At 42.1% G+C, this 15,660-nt stretch overlaps 1 protein-coding gene across 2 annotated transcripts in view; it reads left to right on the top strand.

Moving 5' to 3' along the window:
* Window positions 1-515: 515 nt before the first annotated feature.
* Window positions 516-15,660, top strand: part of Myocd (myocardin) — a 78,418-nt gene continuing 63,273 nt past the window's right edge. Inside the window, exon 1 of one of the 2 annotated variants that reach the window (XM_090349550.1) lies at window positions 516-880. In XM_090349550.1, the coding sequence (XP_090205676.1) occupies window positions 826-880 (55 nt within the window). In that variant the 5' untranslated portion in view covers window positions 516-825. The remainder of the gene's footprint in view (window positions 881-15,660) is intronic. The other variant, XM_090349551.1, reaches the window with a different exon arrangement.

Genomic DNA, 15,660 nt, shown 5'->3' on the forward strand with positions numbered 1-15,660 from the left:
GCTGGGCGGGGTAAGCCCGGGAGCGCACCAGAACTCCCCCCCACACACCCCCAGATCCACCACCCCCCTTCCAAACACCCCAACAGTCCCCCCCCCCAGGTCCCCCTGCAGCTGCACGCGCACCTCCTGCAAGCCTCCGCCAATCCACCTTTCCTTCCTCTGGGCTTTGGCTCCTTAGCGCTGCCAGGGGCTGAGGAGGTGGAGGGAAATCTGGGATTCGGGACTCCCTCCCTTCCCAGCCAGGACCCCCCCCCCCCCACCACGCCCGCTCTCCACCTCCCCGCCCCCCTCCGTCCTACCCCCTCCCCGCCTTTGCACCTCAGTGGCCCGCTGCAAAGAGTTAAGAGGACGGCGGAGACTCCCGGGCCGGCTGCAGGTCCCCGGGGGAGGAGGGGACCCCGCGCACCGCTCCTGATTGGCTGAGCGCCTGTCAGTAGTAAAGCGGCTCAGATAGCACAAACGTGGGACCTTCATAAAGGCGTGGTGGTGATCCTTGCAGCCCCGTGTCGCTGGCAGCCTATGACATCAACCAGGAACGCCCGGGATGCCGCTGCCCCTGGCCAACCTCGGAGCGGGAGGAGGGTCCTGCCTGGCTAAGAGTTCATTGCCCTCCCCCCCAGCATAACCAGAGGGGAAGGGGGCGGGGGAGGCGCCAGTTTTCTTGGGGACACTGGCTGCCACCGTACTCTCCCACATACGCCTGCCCAGGGGAGCTCACCAGAGACTTTGGATGAAGTCTGGGTGGTTAGTTGCTGCGGTCAGCTGTGCCTGGTGGAAGAGAGGGGACGTCTGGCAGAGGGGACCAGCGGCTTGCTGAGACTCAACATGACACTTCTGGGGTCTGAGCATTCTTTGCTGATTAGGAGCAAGTTCAGATCAGGTAGGGTAAGGCGCCCCACCCCACCCCCGCAGCCCCGAGCATTCCTTCTTCAACTTTCTTCTTCTGCCATTCTCAAATTCTGACCACTGCTTTCCAATACATGTCCAGAGGGCCTGCTCCGGCTCCTTCCTCTCCGTTCCCCCAAAAAGCACACATTGCGGAAGCAGAGGATTTTATTTGATTTTGAGGGGAGCCTTTCATGTCTTATGTTTTCCATGCTTGGAGTTGTTGAATGTGGTTTATGTTTTATGAATAGGCCCATCCCTTTCTTTTACTCTATAATTATTATATTTTTGCTCTGTACTGTTGATAGACATTTTGGAGTAGTATATCCAAAAAATAATAACTTTTGAGTATGAACAAATATGGTGTTTAAAGCTTGGGAACTGTATGCTATCTGTGAAAATCGCTAAGACGATGAACTTGATGTTTTACATAAGTGCAAGGGTTACTTCAAACGTAGCTAACCTAAACAAATGTATTCCTTTCCTCCTCCCCAAAAAGAAGTCAGAGGGGGAAGTAAAAATAGCAAATTTGGAGCACACCAAGAATTTAAAATGACATCACTGTAGAGAAAAAACGAGAGAACCCAGTGCCACAAATATTTTTTCCCAAACCATCTGATATTTATAAATGTTGAATTTTCCCCCAAATTTCTGTGTTAGTGGCATATGCAGAAACTTCTCCAAGGATGCTGTGTAGAGGTGAGTAGAAGACAGAGAGCGAGAGAGAAATCGAGAGAGAGAGCGAGAGAGAGAGCGAGCGAGAGCGAGAGAGAGAGAGAGAGAGCGAGAGAGAGAGAGAGAGAGAGAGAGAGAGAGAGAGAGAGAGAGAGAGAGAGAGAGAGAGAGAGAGAGAGAGAGAGAGAGACATGGGAACTCATAACTGTTCCTTGTGATGCGTTTGTGCCCAGGCCTCATGAAGGCCAGTGTGTGCCTTTCTACGTTAAGACAGGATGATACTTGACTGTCTTTCTCTGAAGCTCTGGCATGTTATTGGTTTGGTCGTTCGTGTTGCTTTGTAATATCACCACATTCAAGAATGGCAGAACACCTTCTTGGAAGATGGCTTGTTTTTATAAGCCCTCTGGTTCAAAACTATATAGTGACAGGTGCACTGAAGACATTGGTTGGTGTGATTTGCTAATCAGAGCCCCCCTGAGTCCTTCTCAGGAGGCTCAACACTGTTTTCTGTATGGATGTGTGGTTCAAGAGGTTGAAATTGGGTGGTGGAGTGGGGAAGGCTCCTGTGTAGCTTCCTTGGCTGCTCCTGGTTTTTGGTGGCCTCTGGGATGTGCTGGAGATATTGTAGGATCTGACTAATTGGAGCAAGTGGAAAACTTGAGAATTTAGGCAACCACTAGCCACAATGCCCTGGAAACTCAGAGAGAAGTCTCCCAGCCACGCGCCTCTGAGACCAGCAGCACATTCCATGTTTGCTTGCCTTTGCACCTTGAGGTGAGGTAGCTAGCTGGTTTGCTAACAAGTTGGAGACCTCACCACTGGCTGGACATTCGAACAAACCAGCAAGGCAACACTGCCACCTTTCTGAAGAAGAGAGGATGTGGATTTGTCTGGTAGCTACATTCATTTCAAATGATCCTTTTCGTGGGGGGTGGGGAGGGGCTGGTTTGTCACATTTTGTGATGTTCCTGATAGATAATTGAACGTGCAAAGCAGACTTATGGCAGGAATCCTTCTTTCAGCTTAAAGCGCAGGAGAGAGGAAAGACAATTTCTACACCATTCCCCAGTGTGTTCATGAAGGGGGCTGCCCTGGCAGAAACTACAAACTCAGTTCCTAAAGCTCCAGATAATTCTAGTGCCTCATTTTCTCCTTTTTATTTCTTTTCTTTTCTTTTTTTATTTTTGTAAAGCTTGTTCGGACTTTTGTGTCAGAAGAAAGGGAAGCCTGGGGAAAACTAGAGCAGACTGGCTTAACTCTTCATCTTTGACAACTGGGGAAATTAGAATCCGGAAATGGGCAAAGCAGTTTGGGCATCTACAACGTGAGGTGCAATCATAGCCTAAAAGATAAAGAAAAACAGACAGCAAGTAAAAATGATACAATTTCTCTGTTATAGAAAATGCTATATTAAGGATAGTGATTTTTCTTTCTGGACGTAATTACAAGGAGTGCTCCAGCCCTGAGGTCTGTCTGGTAGTAAGATAAGAGAGTCTCTCTCTAGGAGAATTTGTTTTATTTTGGGGCTAAAAATGAATGAGAAAGGGCTCTCTGGTTCATTTTGGTTTCTTTATATCCTTATCCTCCTCAGCTTCTTCCTCTTACTCCTTCTTCTTTTTAATCTTCTCCTCCTCTTCCTTACCCTCCCCATGCCCCCTTCCTCGGTGTCTTTTCTCATTAATAATTTTGCCATAAACTGGTACCATTGTTTTTATCTCATTGGGAATATTTGTTTCAATACAAGATTCTGGTATGTCTTATTTGTTCCCAAAAAATAAATGCAATTGGTTTGTTTTATGATCTTAGCAACTGATTCTCTGTAATAGGGCTTGTTCATGAGCAGATAATTTCTGTCACTCTACTGACAAAAATGACAACTATATTCTGGTAACCTTGTTTGATTAAGTAATGAAATAATAATACAGAAGCTTGGAACCCTGGAGTTTTTACCTTCACAAACATGTATAAATATACAAACTCACCTTACCTGAAGAGTGGTAGTAAGTTATGATATAGTAAGAAGTTCTCAGGCTCACTAGCTGGATTTTTAGCATTCACCTCTGCTTACTGGCTCAGAACCTTGAACCTTAGGTGAATTACCTATTTCTCTGTGACTTAAATTGCTGTCTGAATCATGGGGATGATTATATGGCAATTGTGAGAACTATAATAACACAAATGCATCACTAAGAACCATGTCTGGAACATTCAGCTGTATTAATATTCATAGGAGTCATTTCCTGTAGATAAATGTCCAAACATCTATGAAGAAAGACACGGATGTCCAAATGGGACATCCAAACTAAATGCCCTTAGTACTGTGGTAAACTTTCTCTGAAGCCAGACTCATAAAGGTGCAACTCATAAGGCAAATTCCTAAAGCCAGCTCATAAAGCAAAACTATGACTGGGTATAAGTGAGAAGCCATTTACCCAAATCTAATGACTATAACTTATAAACTGACCCTGTCTTTATAACTTTCTATTTTTCTCACTACTTGTGAACTCAATGTTTATAATCAATGCCACAATGTCTGCACTATTCCTTGATATCAATCTTTGTGTCCTATGAAGCACAAAGGCGCTTGTGTATGTATGTTTGAACTCTCTCTCTCTCTCTCTCTCTCTCTCTCTCTCTCTCTCTCTCTCTCTCTCTCTCTCCCTCTCTCTCTCTCTCTCACCATCTGCACACGTGCAAGCGCACGCACACACACACTCACACACAGATCAAAAGGACAAAAGATCAAGAGCATTGTAAATGTTTGTTTTTGTTTTTATTTTTGTCATCTTCCAGGCTTGAACTCTAGGCTGGGCACTGTCCCTGAGCAAATCAGCTCAAGATTAGAGCTCTACTACTTTGAGCACCACTTCCAGTTTTCTGGTTAAGTCTCAGGGACTTTCATGCACAGCTGGTGTTTGAACTGCAGTCCTCAGATCTCAGCCTCCTGAGTAGCTAGGATTAAAGGTGTGAGCCACTGGTGCCCTGCTTGCAGACTCTATTTTTAAAGAAGTGTTGCACTCTTTTTTGCTGTTTTTTTTTGTGTGTGTGTCCCCTCTCTTGTTCAACTCAAACTGAAACAAAGAATCCCTTTAGAACTTATCTATCCCTTGCCTTCAGTCACACGGATGGATGGTAAAAAAAAAATAAAACTACAAAAGTACAGATTTCCAGATCTGGCTTGAAGTTTGGACCAACAATGATTGGCTTTAGGTATATAACCAATTTGGGGTAAAGGTTTATCTGAGATATATGTTCCCTGGAACTTCTGCTGCATTCTGGCTATGACACCCACCTCTTGGGGTTCCAGGTCCTAAGATTCTGAATTCACATGTTAGTTAGACAAGAAAGCAGTATTCAGAATAAGGAGAAGGAAATTCAGTGAGAAGACACCTGGGTACCTTGATGTAGAGCCAGAATTTGGTACTAAATAATAGTACCAAATAGCAGCCATCTTGCTGCTGGATTCCGGGCATGGAAGATAATAAACTAGGTGGGTATCCAGGGCTCAAACAACTGGGATTTTGGAACTTGAAGCTTGAACTAAAAGAAAGGATCACAGCCAGCAACTGACAAGATATAGGCAAAACTCAGATGAATGTTGGGTTGAGTTGTGGAACAACATCGACCATCATTAGCCAAATAGTTGCACAACCGTATACTTTCAGTACTCAGCTTCTCAGTTTTCACCAACACTAATGGCATCCATCCCCACCAGAACAGCTAGTAAATCAGGCTTTACTCAAGCAGATTTGAATCACTGATTCTTAGCTAAAACCAAGAGCAGTCTCCATATTTTGTTAAGTAAAAATATACCATTTAGTCCCAGGCATTTACAATAAGTAAGGATGGTGCCTGTCCTTTTAATTTTTTTTTTTTTTGCCTTCAGCACATAGAAGGGGGAGAGGAGTGTCTTTCTTCTTTTCAAATAGTGAAGGAAGATAAATTCTCTCCCTACCTCACCACTGGAGTACTTCTTGTTATCAGAGAAATCTCTCTGATGGATGTTGGCTGCCTGGGTCAGTAGACAAGTGAGAGAATTTGAAATGAATTAAGCCACTATCATCCAGTAAAAACGTGTTTATTGGGTGTGCTTAGGTATAGGAATTTGGCTTTCACCCCAATAGGTGGTGATGAGGATCAGATATGCAAACTCTCAAGCACTCAGTATGCCTTGACCAGCACCTCCTGTCTGGCGTTCTGTTGAATGAACACATGCATATGCTTTCCACCTCTCAACCCACTACACCTGTTTCTGTTTAAGTGGCACAAATGCATCCGCTGATTCTCATAAAATAATGTCAAGTATTCCTGTGACTGAATGCAGGTGAGGGTTTGTGAAATTTCCCTCTAAAAGTGGAGAATTCATCACTTTGAGTCTCTAACTTCGATCGTAGAACAGAAATTTCTAGGCAACTCATAATGGTAAGAAAACTTGGCAGAACACCATTGAGTGGGTGAGTAAACAAGCAGGCAAGCAGGGAAGCATACAGATATACAGACAAGCAGAAAGGCAGCAGCACACTCTGACAGTATAGGTGTGCTCAAAGGGAGGGAGAGAGAGACACAAAGATAGGTATTTATCTTTGCTCTCAAGTACTCTTGATGTTGTTAACACTTGCTAAGTTCCTGGGTCTTGTTTACTATTCTGGTTATTTATGTTTTGAGGTCTACCCTTTAATTTGGGGTGACATTTCTCTCAGGGAGGGATGCATCCTGCCAGCAGACAGATGCCAACTCTTGAGGTAAGGCTGGCATCCTGTTGTAGCTCTTACAAGCAAAGATAGTGCTTCTATGTTTCTAAATATTTTGTTTCTGAGTTGCCTTCACCAGGCCTTTTTTTCCCTACTTTATCCTGCCTCATTTTTCCCTAAATTGACTGGTCCCTTAGTCTTAAGGGACGTCAATGGATGAATATCTCCTGCATTTCCTTTAAGCACTTTCAAAATTTCCTGGTGGCTGTTTACCCATGCCTCAACTTACCTAATCCATCCTGCTTCCTTCCTAGGGAATCACTCTCATTTCACAGGTGGGGTGAAATGACTGGAAAATATCTCAGAACTGTTCTTCCCTGGTAATTTCCAAAAAGGTCCTCAGTTTAGAAGTTGGCCAACCTTTTCTTTATCTTAACCAGCAGGACTGGATTTTTTAGTCTGAGTTCCAGTTCCACATGGAACATTTTGCCATGAAGCTTCTGAAACAACACTAAGACTGAAATAATGATTAAATTCAGAAAACAGTATTCAACATGACTTGTATAACAATCTCTAGTACTTTAAACTCTGTTCATTGTCCGAATACATGGAGGTTTTTTCTTTTCTTTCCTTCGTTCTCTCCTTCCTTTGTTCTCTCCTTCCTTCTTTTCTTCCTTCCTTCCTTCCTTCCTTCCTTTCTTTCTTTCTTTCTTTTTCTTCCTTCCTTTCTTTCTTTCTTTCTTTCTTTCTTTCTTTCTTTCTTTCTTTCTTTCTTTCTTTCTTTCTTTCTCTTTTTCTTCCTTCCTTTTTTATTTTATTCCAATATAAATGTTTGAATTTAGGGTATCCCACTTGCTCAGCTGGCACTCTACCACTTGAGCCATGCCTCTAGCACAGCTTTTTGCTAGATTTTTTTTTGAGACAGACTAGCTTACCCTTACATTAGATTCAACTCAGTCAGTCACCTTGTTTATTTTTCCATTGGTGACTGGTATTCAATAAACCTTTCATATCATTCCAGCAGAAAATAAAGAGGAAATAAATAACCATTCATCTGAAATCTTCCATGTCATCTGCTATTTGGGGCAGGTGGTTACCTGTTAGCAAACATAACTGTTTCATTAAGGAGAAGAGAATTAGTAGTTACTAACCGTATTACGTGTGGCTCTTCTATTCTGTCTGTCTACCTGTCTGTCTCCCTTTTTCTCTTACTTGTGTGCTTTGAAAAGGAACTCACAAAGTAGCTGAAGCTGACCTTGAAGTCACTATTAGTCCAGGCAGGCTTTGCACTCCAGACCCTCTTGCCTCCACCTTCCAAATTCTGGGATTACAGACATGTGATACCAAGTCCATTTAATTATAGCATTTGATTTAAACAAAAATGCTATGGGCATATGTGATTATCCTAGCAGTACAGATGAGGAAGCAAAGATTGAAAGATGCCAAACAACTTGGAGAAAAAATGTGAACCTGTGTGTTTATCAACCACACCATGACAACAGCCTCTATTATACCTTAAAGCTTCTCCTTTCTCCTCACAGGCCCTATTGGCTCAGGAGCCCCTGTCTGCCCTGCCGACCAGGCACAGAACCAATTGTTCTTGTCATTAATTTTTATGAGAATGCATTGTCTAGCCCTTTGAGGGATGAGTCTCTAAACTACGTATGCCATCCACAATCCCAGGACTTCTCTTATAACTTGAATAGTAAATTGTCATTTGTGTATAAGGACGGGGAGAGGTGGTTGGGTGAATCTAGTCAAGTAGGCTTGTATGAATAAGATGGACTTGTCAGTATTAAATCCCCTTGCCAAATGAATTGATATTGATACTAATAAAATGAGGTAGGGGAAATATCATTTGAATTTAAATTTTTAATTTAAAAATGATTTTTAAGAAATACAAAAAAACTAGCAAATTTATGTCAAACTCTTCAGAATGATAAACAGAAGTACAGATTTTTCCTTTTTATTTGAAACTTTTTTTGCCAGTCCTGGGCCTTGAACTCAGGGCCTGGTCACTGTCTTTGCTCTTTCTCAATCACTTGAGCCACAGCACCACTTCTGGCATTTTCTGTATATGTGATACAGAGGAATTAAACCCAGGGTTTCGTGCATGCTTGGCAAGCACTCTACCACTCGGCTACACTCTCAGCTATATTTGAAACTTGGATGTATTTGTGTGCTTTAGTTTTTAAAATGCCTAAAATACAATGAGGAATTGATATTATCATACTTCTAGGAAATACCAAACTTCTGCAAGTCTTTAATCAGTAGATAAAAATTCACCTGTGGATTTAGAGATGACACAGAATATTAATTGTAACAGAGTATTACAAGATAAGCTTTAAGGAAAGGGGAGAAATCACATTTAAGAAATTAATTGAAGTAGGCACTGGTGGCTCATGCTATAATCCTACCTACTTAGGAGGCTTAGATCTGAGGCTCATGGTTCAAAGCCAGTCCAGACAGGAAAGTCTGTGAGACTCTTATCTCCAATAAACTACTAAGAAAAATGAAGTGCTCAAGTGGTCATACGCTAGCCTTGAGCACAAAAAGGCTCAGAGACAACACTTAGAACCTGAGTTCAAGCTCCAGGACCATCAAAAAAAGAAAGGAAGGAAGGAAGGAAGGAAGGAAGGAAGGAAGGAAGGAAGGAAGGAAGGAAGGAAGGAAGGGAGGGAAAAAGAGGGAAGGAGTGAGGGAGGAAGAGAGAAAGAAAGAGAGAGAGAAAAGAAAAATTTAAAAATTAAGATATCAGGTTTGTCTCTGGATTATAAAGCATCAAATTTAAAAAAAAAAAACTCTTTAGAAGCCAGGTACCAGTTGCTCATGCCTGCATTTCTAGTTACTCAGGAGGTTGAGATTTGAGGATTAAGTTTCCAAGCCAGCCCAGGCAAGAGAGTCTATGAGATTCTTATCTACAATTCTTAAAAAATTTAAAAAAAGACAGAAGTGGGAGAGAGCAAGGATAAGAGAGACATTGTCCAAAAAGAAATATACTCATTACTTGACATATCATAACTGCAATCCATCTCTCTGTTCATCATCTTTATAATAGCAATAAAATATATAAAATATTGAAAAGAAACAGAAGCGTAGCTGTTGTTCAAGTTGTAGAACACCACGGCTAAGTGAAATTTGCTAAGGCATAGCACCCAGGTCCTAAGCTTAACCCCAGTATGAGCATTTGTTTTTTGCCAGTTTTGGGGCTTGAACTCAGGACCTGAGCTCTGTCTTTGAGCTTTCTCAAGCCAAGAACTCTACCACTTGAGCCACAGCCCCACTTTCTATGTATGTGGTATGGAGGAATCAAATCCAGCTCTTCATGCATTCTAGGCAAGCACTCTACCACTAGGCCAAACTCCTGGCCCAGTACCAGCATTTGTAAAAAGAAAAGAAAAATTAACTTAGAAGTTGTAATATTTTAAAACCAACAATTTAGGAATCAAAACACATCACAAAAATACCAACATTTTTCTTTGTTTTGATTATTTATTCAATGCCTCCCATATCTTTTACAACAAAAAGTAACTTTAGTCATACATCAATTGGCTACGAGTGCTATCTGTTGAATTAATTTTTAGGCCACAAACATTGTAGTAGGAAAGAGAAGAATGGACCATATCTAAGAGGCAGCTGGATAAGGAACAGCCTAGAGAATGGAGAGGTTTACACTGTTCTCAATTCTCATCAATCCTAGAATGCATTCACCTCCTCGGTGAAACTAAGAAAGCTTGTTCCTCTGCCAGGGCACTGACAGCCAGCAACCCTTAGATATCAGCAGCCTCCATCTTACCTGTTGTCTGGTCTGGCTTCCTCAGTGGCAGTCACCTGTAATACACTGCAGTCCACAAATACTAAATGGTAAACGTGAACCTTGGATCCCAGTCTGCTGAGTAGCTGGGACTACAGGTGTGAGCCACTGTGTGCATAGCCTGGAATTTAAAATTTACATTTAAATCAGCCTGGGAGTGTGACTGACTTTGGAGGGGAATTCCTGGCTCCTGTCTTCCTAGTTTGTATGAACTTGGGTATGTGACTTAAGCTCTTTAGGTGGCATGGCTCTTTTTGATAATAAGGATGCCTCTTCTTGGAAATGTTGAGGGTGCTTGCCAGCATGAGGGGCATGCTTCTGTAACCAATAAATGATAGCTGCTCATTTGCACACCCATAGTAAATTATATAGTCACTTTTATTGTAATTGTGTTTATATGACTGTGCTGTGGCATGCTTAGTTACAGTATTTTAACATACTATTTCATTCTAAATTGACAACTGCATTGATAACTGACCTCACCATCTAGCTATTCTCATTTCTTTGTAACCGCACCTCCTGTGTCAGAGTAAAAAAAGATAATTATTGTCATCAGAATATTTGCATTGTATTTTAGAAAATGCTTTATGAATAGATCATTCTTTGTTCTCTTGCTTCACAAAGGAAGCTTAAAGATGCATTCTTCTTCTTATTCTTCAGGGAGAGAGAAGTAGTTTTCATTCTAGCTATGATCTTATTATTTCTAAAGCAAGACCCAAGTAGGTCTTGCTTCCTGCAAGGGTACTATTGGCTCTCAGGAACAGCAAAGGCTGTTTTTCTTCTCTTATAATTGAAAATACTGATCTAGCTAAAAATAATGCCTCACAGAAAAGCTCTTTCCAGAAAGAATAAAATTTTGGAAATAGCCAGCTGGTAGAATGATCTGCTAAATGGTAACACCTTGCATTTCTTTTCTTTCTTTCCTTCCTTCCTTCCTTCCTTCCTTCCTTCCTTCCTTTCTTTCTCTCTCTTTCTTTCTTTCCTTCCTTCCTTCTTACTTTGTCAGTCCTGGGGCTTGAACTCAGGGCCAGGGCACTGTCCTTGAGTTTTCTTTGGGCTTCTTGCATGCTACGCATACTCTACCACTAGACCAAGCTCCTTTCCCCCATACCTAGTATTTCTCTGGGGGTATTAAGCTTCCCCTTCACCAAATTCAAGACCCATCAGTGAACATGGTTTTAATAGCCTAAAATCTTTGCTGTAAACTAACAAAGGTGATCAGAGAGATGCAGACTGAGGCTCTGCGGCAGAAAGACAGTAGATTTAGAAAGAGAACTGTAGTTCCCAGGCTTCCAGTACCTCAGTTTCCCAGATGGTCTCCCAGAGAGCTGAGTACCCAGGTAAAACACAAGACAGGCCTGTGAGACAGACAGATGCATGGTAGTTAGCAGATTCGTCTTCCAGCAAAGGGGTCTCTTCATGTAAAGCCACCTTCTCGCAATGGCTTTCACCTGGAAAGAATGGTTTGGGAAATGAGACGGAGTCTCTGGATATATAACTCCGTAAATGAGCAAAATGGAGGGTACAGACAAATACCAGTTTTGCAGAGAATTCTGTTCCCAACATAGAGATTGGAACCTGACATGCAGAAGGTCCTCAAAACAGAAAACTCCACAGTATTAATGAAGTACGATGACTTCAAACTCTTCATAATAGCACCCATGTTATGTATTATAGCATATTATAATGCTCTATTAAAATTCAGCATATGAATATGATATGTACACAAACTCTAGGTGCATGATATGTGCATATAGTATATATGTAGTATGAAGAGGTTAAAGACTTACGTTTGAGGATTCCTATTGTCATGTTATACATGCTGGAGAAAAATCAAGGGAGAAATCTGAACTGTTCATCAAAGGTAAATTGTTTCACTGATAGGCTAGAACATGCATATTGAAGATAGTTTTTTCAAAGATCACTGAGATGCAAAGATATTTGGAATGCAAGACAAAGGTTTCAATATTGAAAAACTAGGGACCAGACACATTTTATACCCACGCACATGCATAAAATGTAAAAAAAAGAAGGTAGCAGTCTTGGCAGAAAATGCATAGCCTTGCAGACTTCAATGACAATGAATTTTACTTTCACTCTTGAAACTTTTTCACATCGCCTTACATTTCTTTCATGTAACGAGCATGTATTTGTTCTATAATCAGAAAAGACAATACATGCCCCCAAATGCTAGGATGGAATATATATACAAATATAAACGAGGATGCTAGAAGAACTATATTCAAAGATTCCATCCACATGGGATGGGGAAAAATAATCTCTTAATTTGAGATTATTTCGGTTCCTGTGTTCCACGCTGGAATCCCTTTCTGTTTAGTAAGCACCTACTAACCCTCATTAATACTTGTGCAGGGATGTATCACTGTTGGTGATCATAATTACACTCTAAGATGAGGAATGTGAAACAGAGGTTAGGAGGAGTTAATGACCTACCCAAATCCGCACAGACAGTGAGATCATACTGGCATAGGACGTGAACCTTGCTCTCTTGGCACGGAGCCTTGAAACTTCCCAAGGAAAGAATGAACAAAAAGAGATCTACCTCTGTATTCACTTTCAAGGAAAGCAAGTTTCCTTCAGCATCGCTATCCTTTCCCAGCCTCTCCTGTTCGGACCATCCCAGAATACACGCACAGTCGGCTTAATTCACTCAAAGCTCACACCAGGGAATACATAAACAAGTGGAGAAAGCCTCTGAGAGGAATCTTAGTGCCCAGATAGTGCAATTTGTCTTCTGCAATGATTGTTTGAAATTGTTTATGTCAGTTGCTCAGTTTCTGTTCTGTACTTCAGGGACCTGGTTAGGATGAAGGGGAGAAGAAAAAAAATTCCCTGTGGGTGAACAGTTCTCCTAGCTGGAGAGTTCTGGTGGATAGAAGGACCTGCTGCCTGCTCCCCCCAACACACACACACACACACACACACACACACACACACACACACACACACACACACACACACACACTGAAGGGGTGTATTGAAGAAGTAGAAAGGCTGGATTTGGACTCATGCATCCTTGACTTCAGAAACCTTGCTTTATGACTTCTAATCCTGAGTGGCTTCTTCCAGGCTTCAAAACTGGTCCCAACTAGCTAGATATGATCAGAAATTTCCCCTCCTGCCCTTCCACACAGCATGCAAACTTCCCATTCTGCAGGACAGTGCCTCAAGAGACCCAGAGCTCTGCCCAGAGAATTTTGCTCCTCCTCCCTCTAGTGTCTTGAGATATTTTAACCTGCAAGCCTTCCCCTCACAAACCTGGCAGCTTTGTGAGTGAGAGAGAATTCCTTTTGAGGTATGAATTAGTCTTCTTCAAATGTTTTGACAAACTGAGAGTGCGGTGCTTAGGAAAAGAATAGCTTCACGGTGTTTGTGTGAACAGACATCTTTCTAAAACAACTTGAGCCTGTGCGTGAGGCCAGATCACTGAAGTCACTGAATGATCATTCTGACTCCAAACGTTTTTGAATATCCTCCTCCTTTTGATTCTCCAAATGCCCAGTGCTGGCCTCAATTATTGTTTCTGAATCTCCTTAAAGGAAACAGTGAGCCAGGCACGGTGGTCATGCCTGTAATCCTAGCTACTCAGGTGGCTGAGGATTGCGGTTCAAAGCCAGCCTGGGAGACTCTTATTTCCAATTAACCACCAGAAAACTGGAAGTGGCACTGTAGCTCAAGGGGTAAGGTGGCAGCCTTGACCTGAAGAGCTCGGGGACAATGCCCAGGCCAAGAGTTCAGGTCCCATAACCAACCAAAAAAAAAAAAAAAGGAAATTAGGACACCCCAAGCATGAAGAAGGAATTGTCTGTGTTTGATCTCTCAGATTGCCTGTACATGGCTATACATGTCTTAGTTATATGGGCCAGTCAGATAGCCTACAACCTCTGGCTCCCCTTATGTCAGAAAACTAACAAGGGTTACATCTGTGAGCTGCTTATTAAAAGAGGCCTTAAACCCTTCAATGGTGGTCCTGCTTCTTTTTTCCAGGGAGTCATGCATCCATCAGTCAACAGCCTTGCTAGAATCTGTGCCTTGCACTGTCCTTGAAGATTATAATGTCAAGGTCAAGAGTTGTATATATCCAGGAGTTGTGTGCATCCAGCAAAACCTAGGGCCAGATGAGCAAACAGGGAAAAGTCAAGGCCAAAATTACACACAGGTACCGTGGGGCTGTGTAAGGAGAGCCTTCAGTGAGCTAATACTGTTATGTCCAGGACTTGTGACTGTTCCCTGGCACAGAGCACAGCAGCTCATCATAAATAGCTACACAAGCAGCCGCTTCCTGTGACTTGTTTAATCCAGCTTCCAGAATATGCCAGTGTCCTCTGTGTCATGTCCATTACTCACTTTCAGTCACCTTTATAAACTGTAGAGCAACCTACTGAAGACATTTTTACTTGGTAACTCAGAATTTAAAAGCAGAGGTCTCACTCCAGCAGTTAGGAAGCTGAGGCAGGAGAATAACAAGTTCAAGGTTAACTTGAGTTTATATAGCAGACTCTGTCTCAACATAATTTTTTTAAGTGGGTCTTAAAGCTTTCCTTACTTGTGTAGATAGCTTCCTACCAGGGAGAGATGCTTCTCTTAAGACTGATTTCAGGGATTCAGGAAATTTTGCACGTACTTAAGAGATAAGGAATACATTGTATAAAGAGCCCAAGCATCATGTAGAAGTCAGAAACAGGTATGGTAGGCACCTTGGATGTGAATTGGGGATTGAACTTTTGGTTCTTCTCTATTCTATGACCTATTCTCTTCCTAACTGACTGCTCTTCCACCTCCAAGGGCTATCAGACTCGTCTTCTGTGTCTCATGGCTAGGAATAGTGTTTCCTTGGCAAACCACCGGGAAACCATCTCAGGGAAGAATAAAAGGGAGACATTGTTCACTTTCCTTCTCCTTTCTCATTTCTTTTTCAACATTATTGTCACTCACTCCTACCGCTCACACACACACAGACACACACACGCACAGACACACACACATACACACAGGCACACAATTCTCTCCTCTTTTTGCAGGATGAATTGCAAAAACTTCTGCATTGCATTCAAGACCCCAAATTCCTATCTTATTCCTCAGCATCAACTCTCACTATTCCTTGCAGAACCCAACCTTAGTTACCGAACTCTACATACTTTGCAGAGCCGAACAATGCTTTGTTTAAAAATTAGTAAATTTTCAATGGTTTTACAATGTTGACACCATAGCATTAAACTGGGCCTGGTGACAGCATAAGTCCGATGCTGATTAAGCCAGCTCTGCTCAGCTCAGGCTGGTTCCTTCGACCTTTGAGGTTTTATGCGTGCTATTCCATTGGTCAGGAATTTCCCTGTATCATATCACCCACAAACTTCTCTCTTGAAAGTTTAAAGGCCTAGTTGTAACATCCTTGGTGGACTCCCATGGGTATATTTTTAACCACCCATTTATCTAAATTCATTTATCTAACGCGGATGGTTTTGTCTTTTCTTCCTACTGAAGTAACGATGCCATAAATCACTTTGGGTCTAGAGATACCTCAGCAAGGAAGTGTTAAATATTCTCTGAGATGGTGAACTGGGAACTTAA

The sequence above is a fragment of the Megascapheus bottae genome, chromosome 17 (assembly GCF_031878675.1).
Source record: "Megascapheus bottae isolate mThoBot1 chromosome 17, mThoBot2.hap1, whole genome shotgun sequence".
NCBI classification, from domain to species: Eukaryota; Metazoa; Chordata; class Mammalia; order Rodentia; family Geomyidae; genus Megascapheus; species Megascapheus bottae.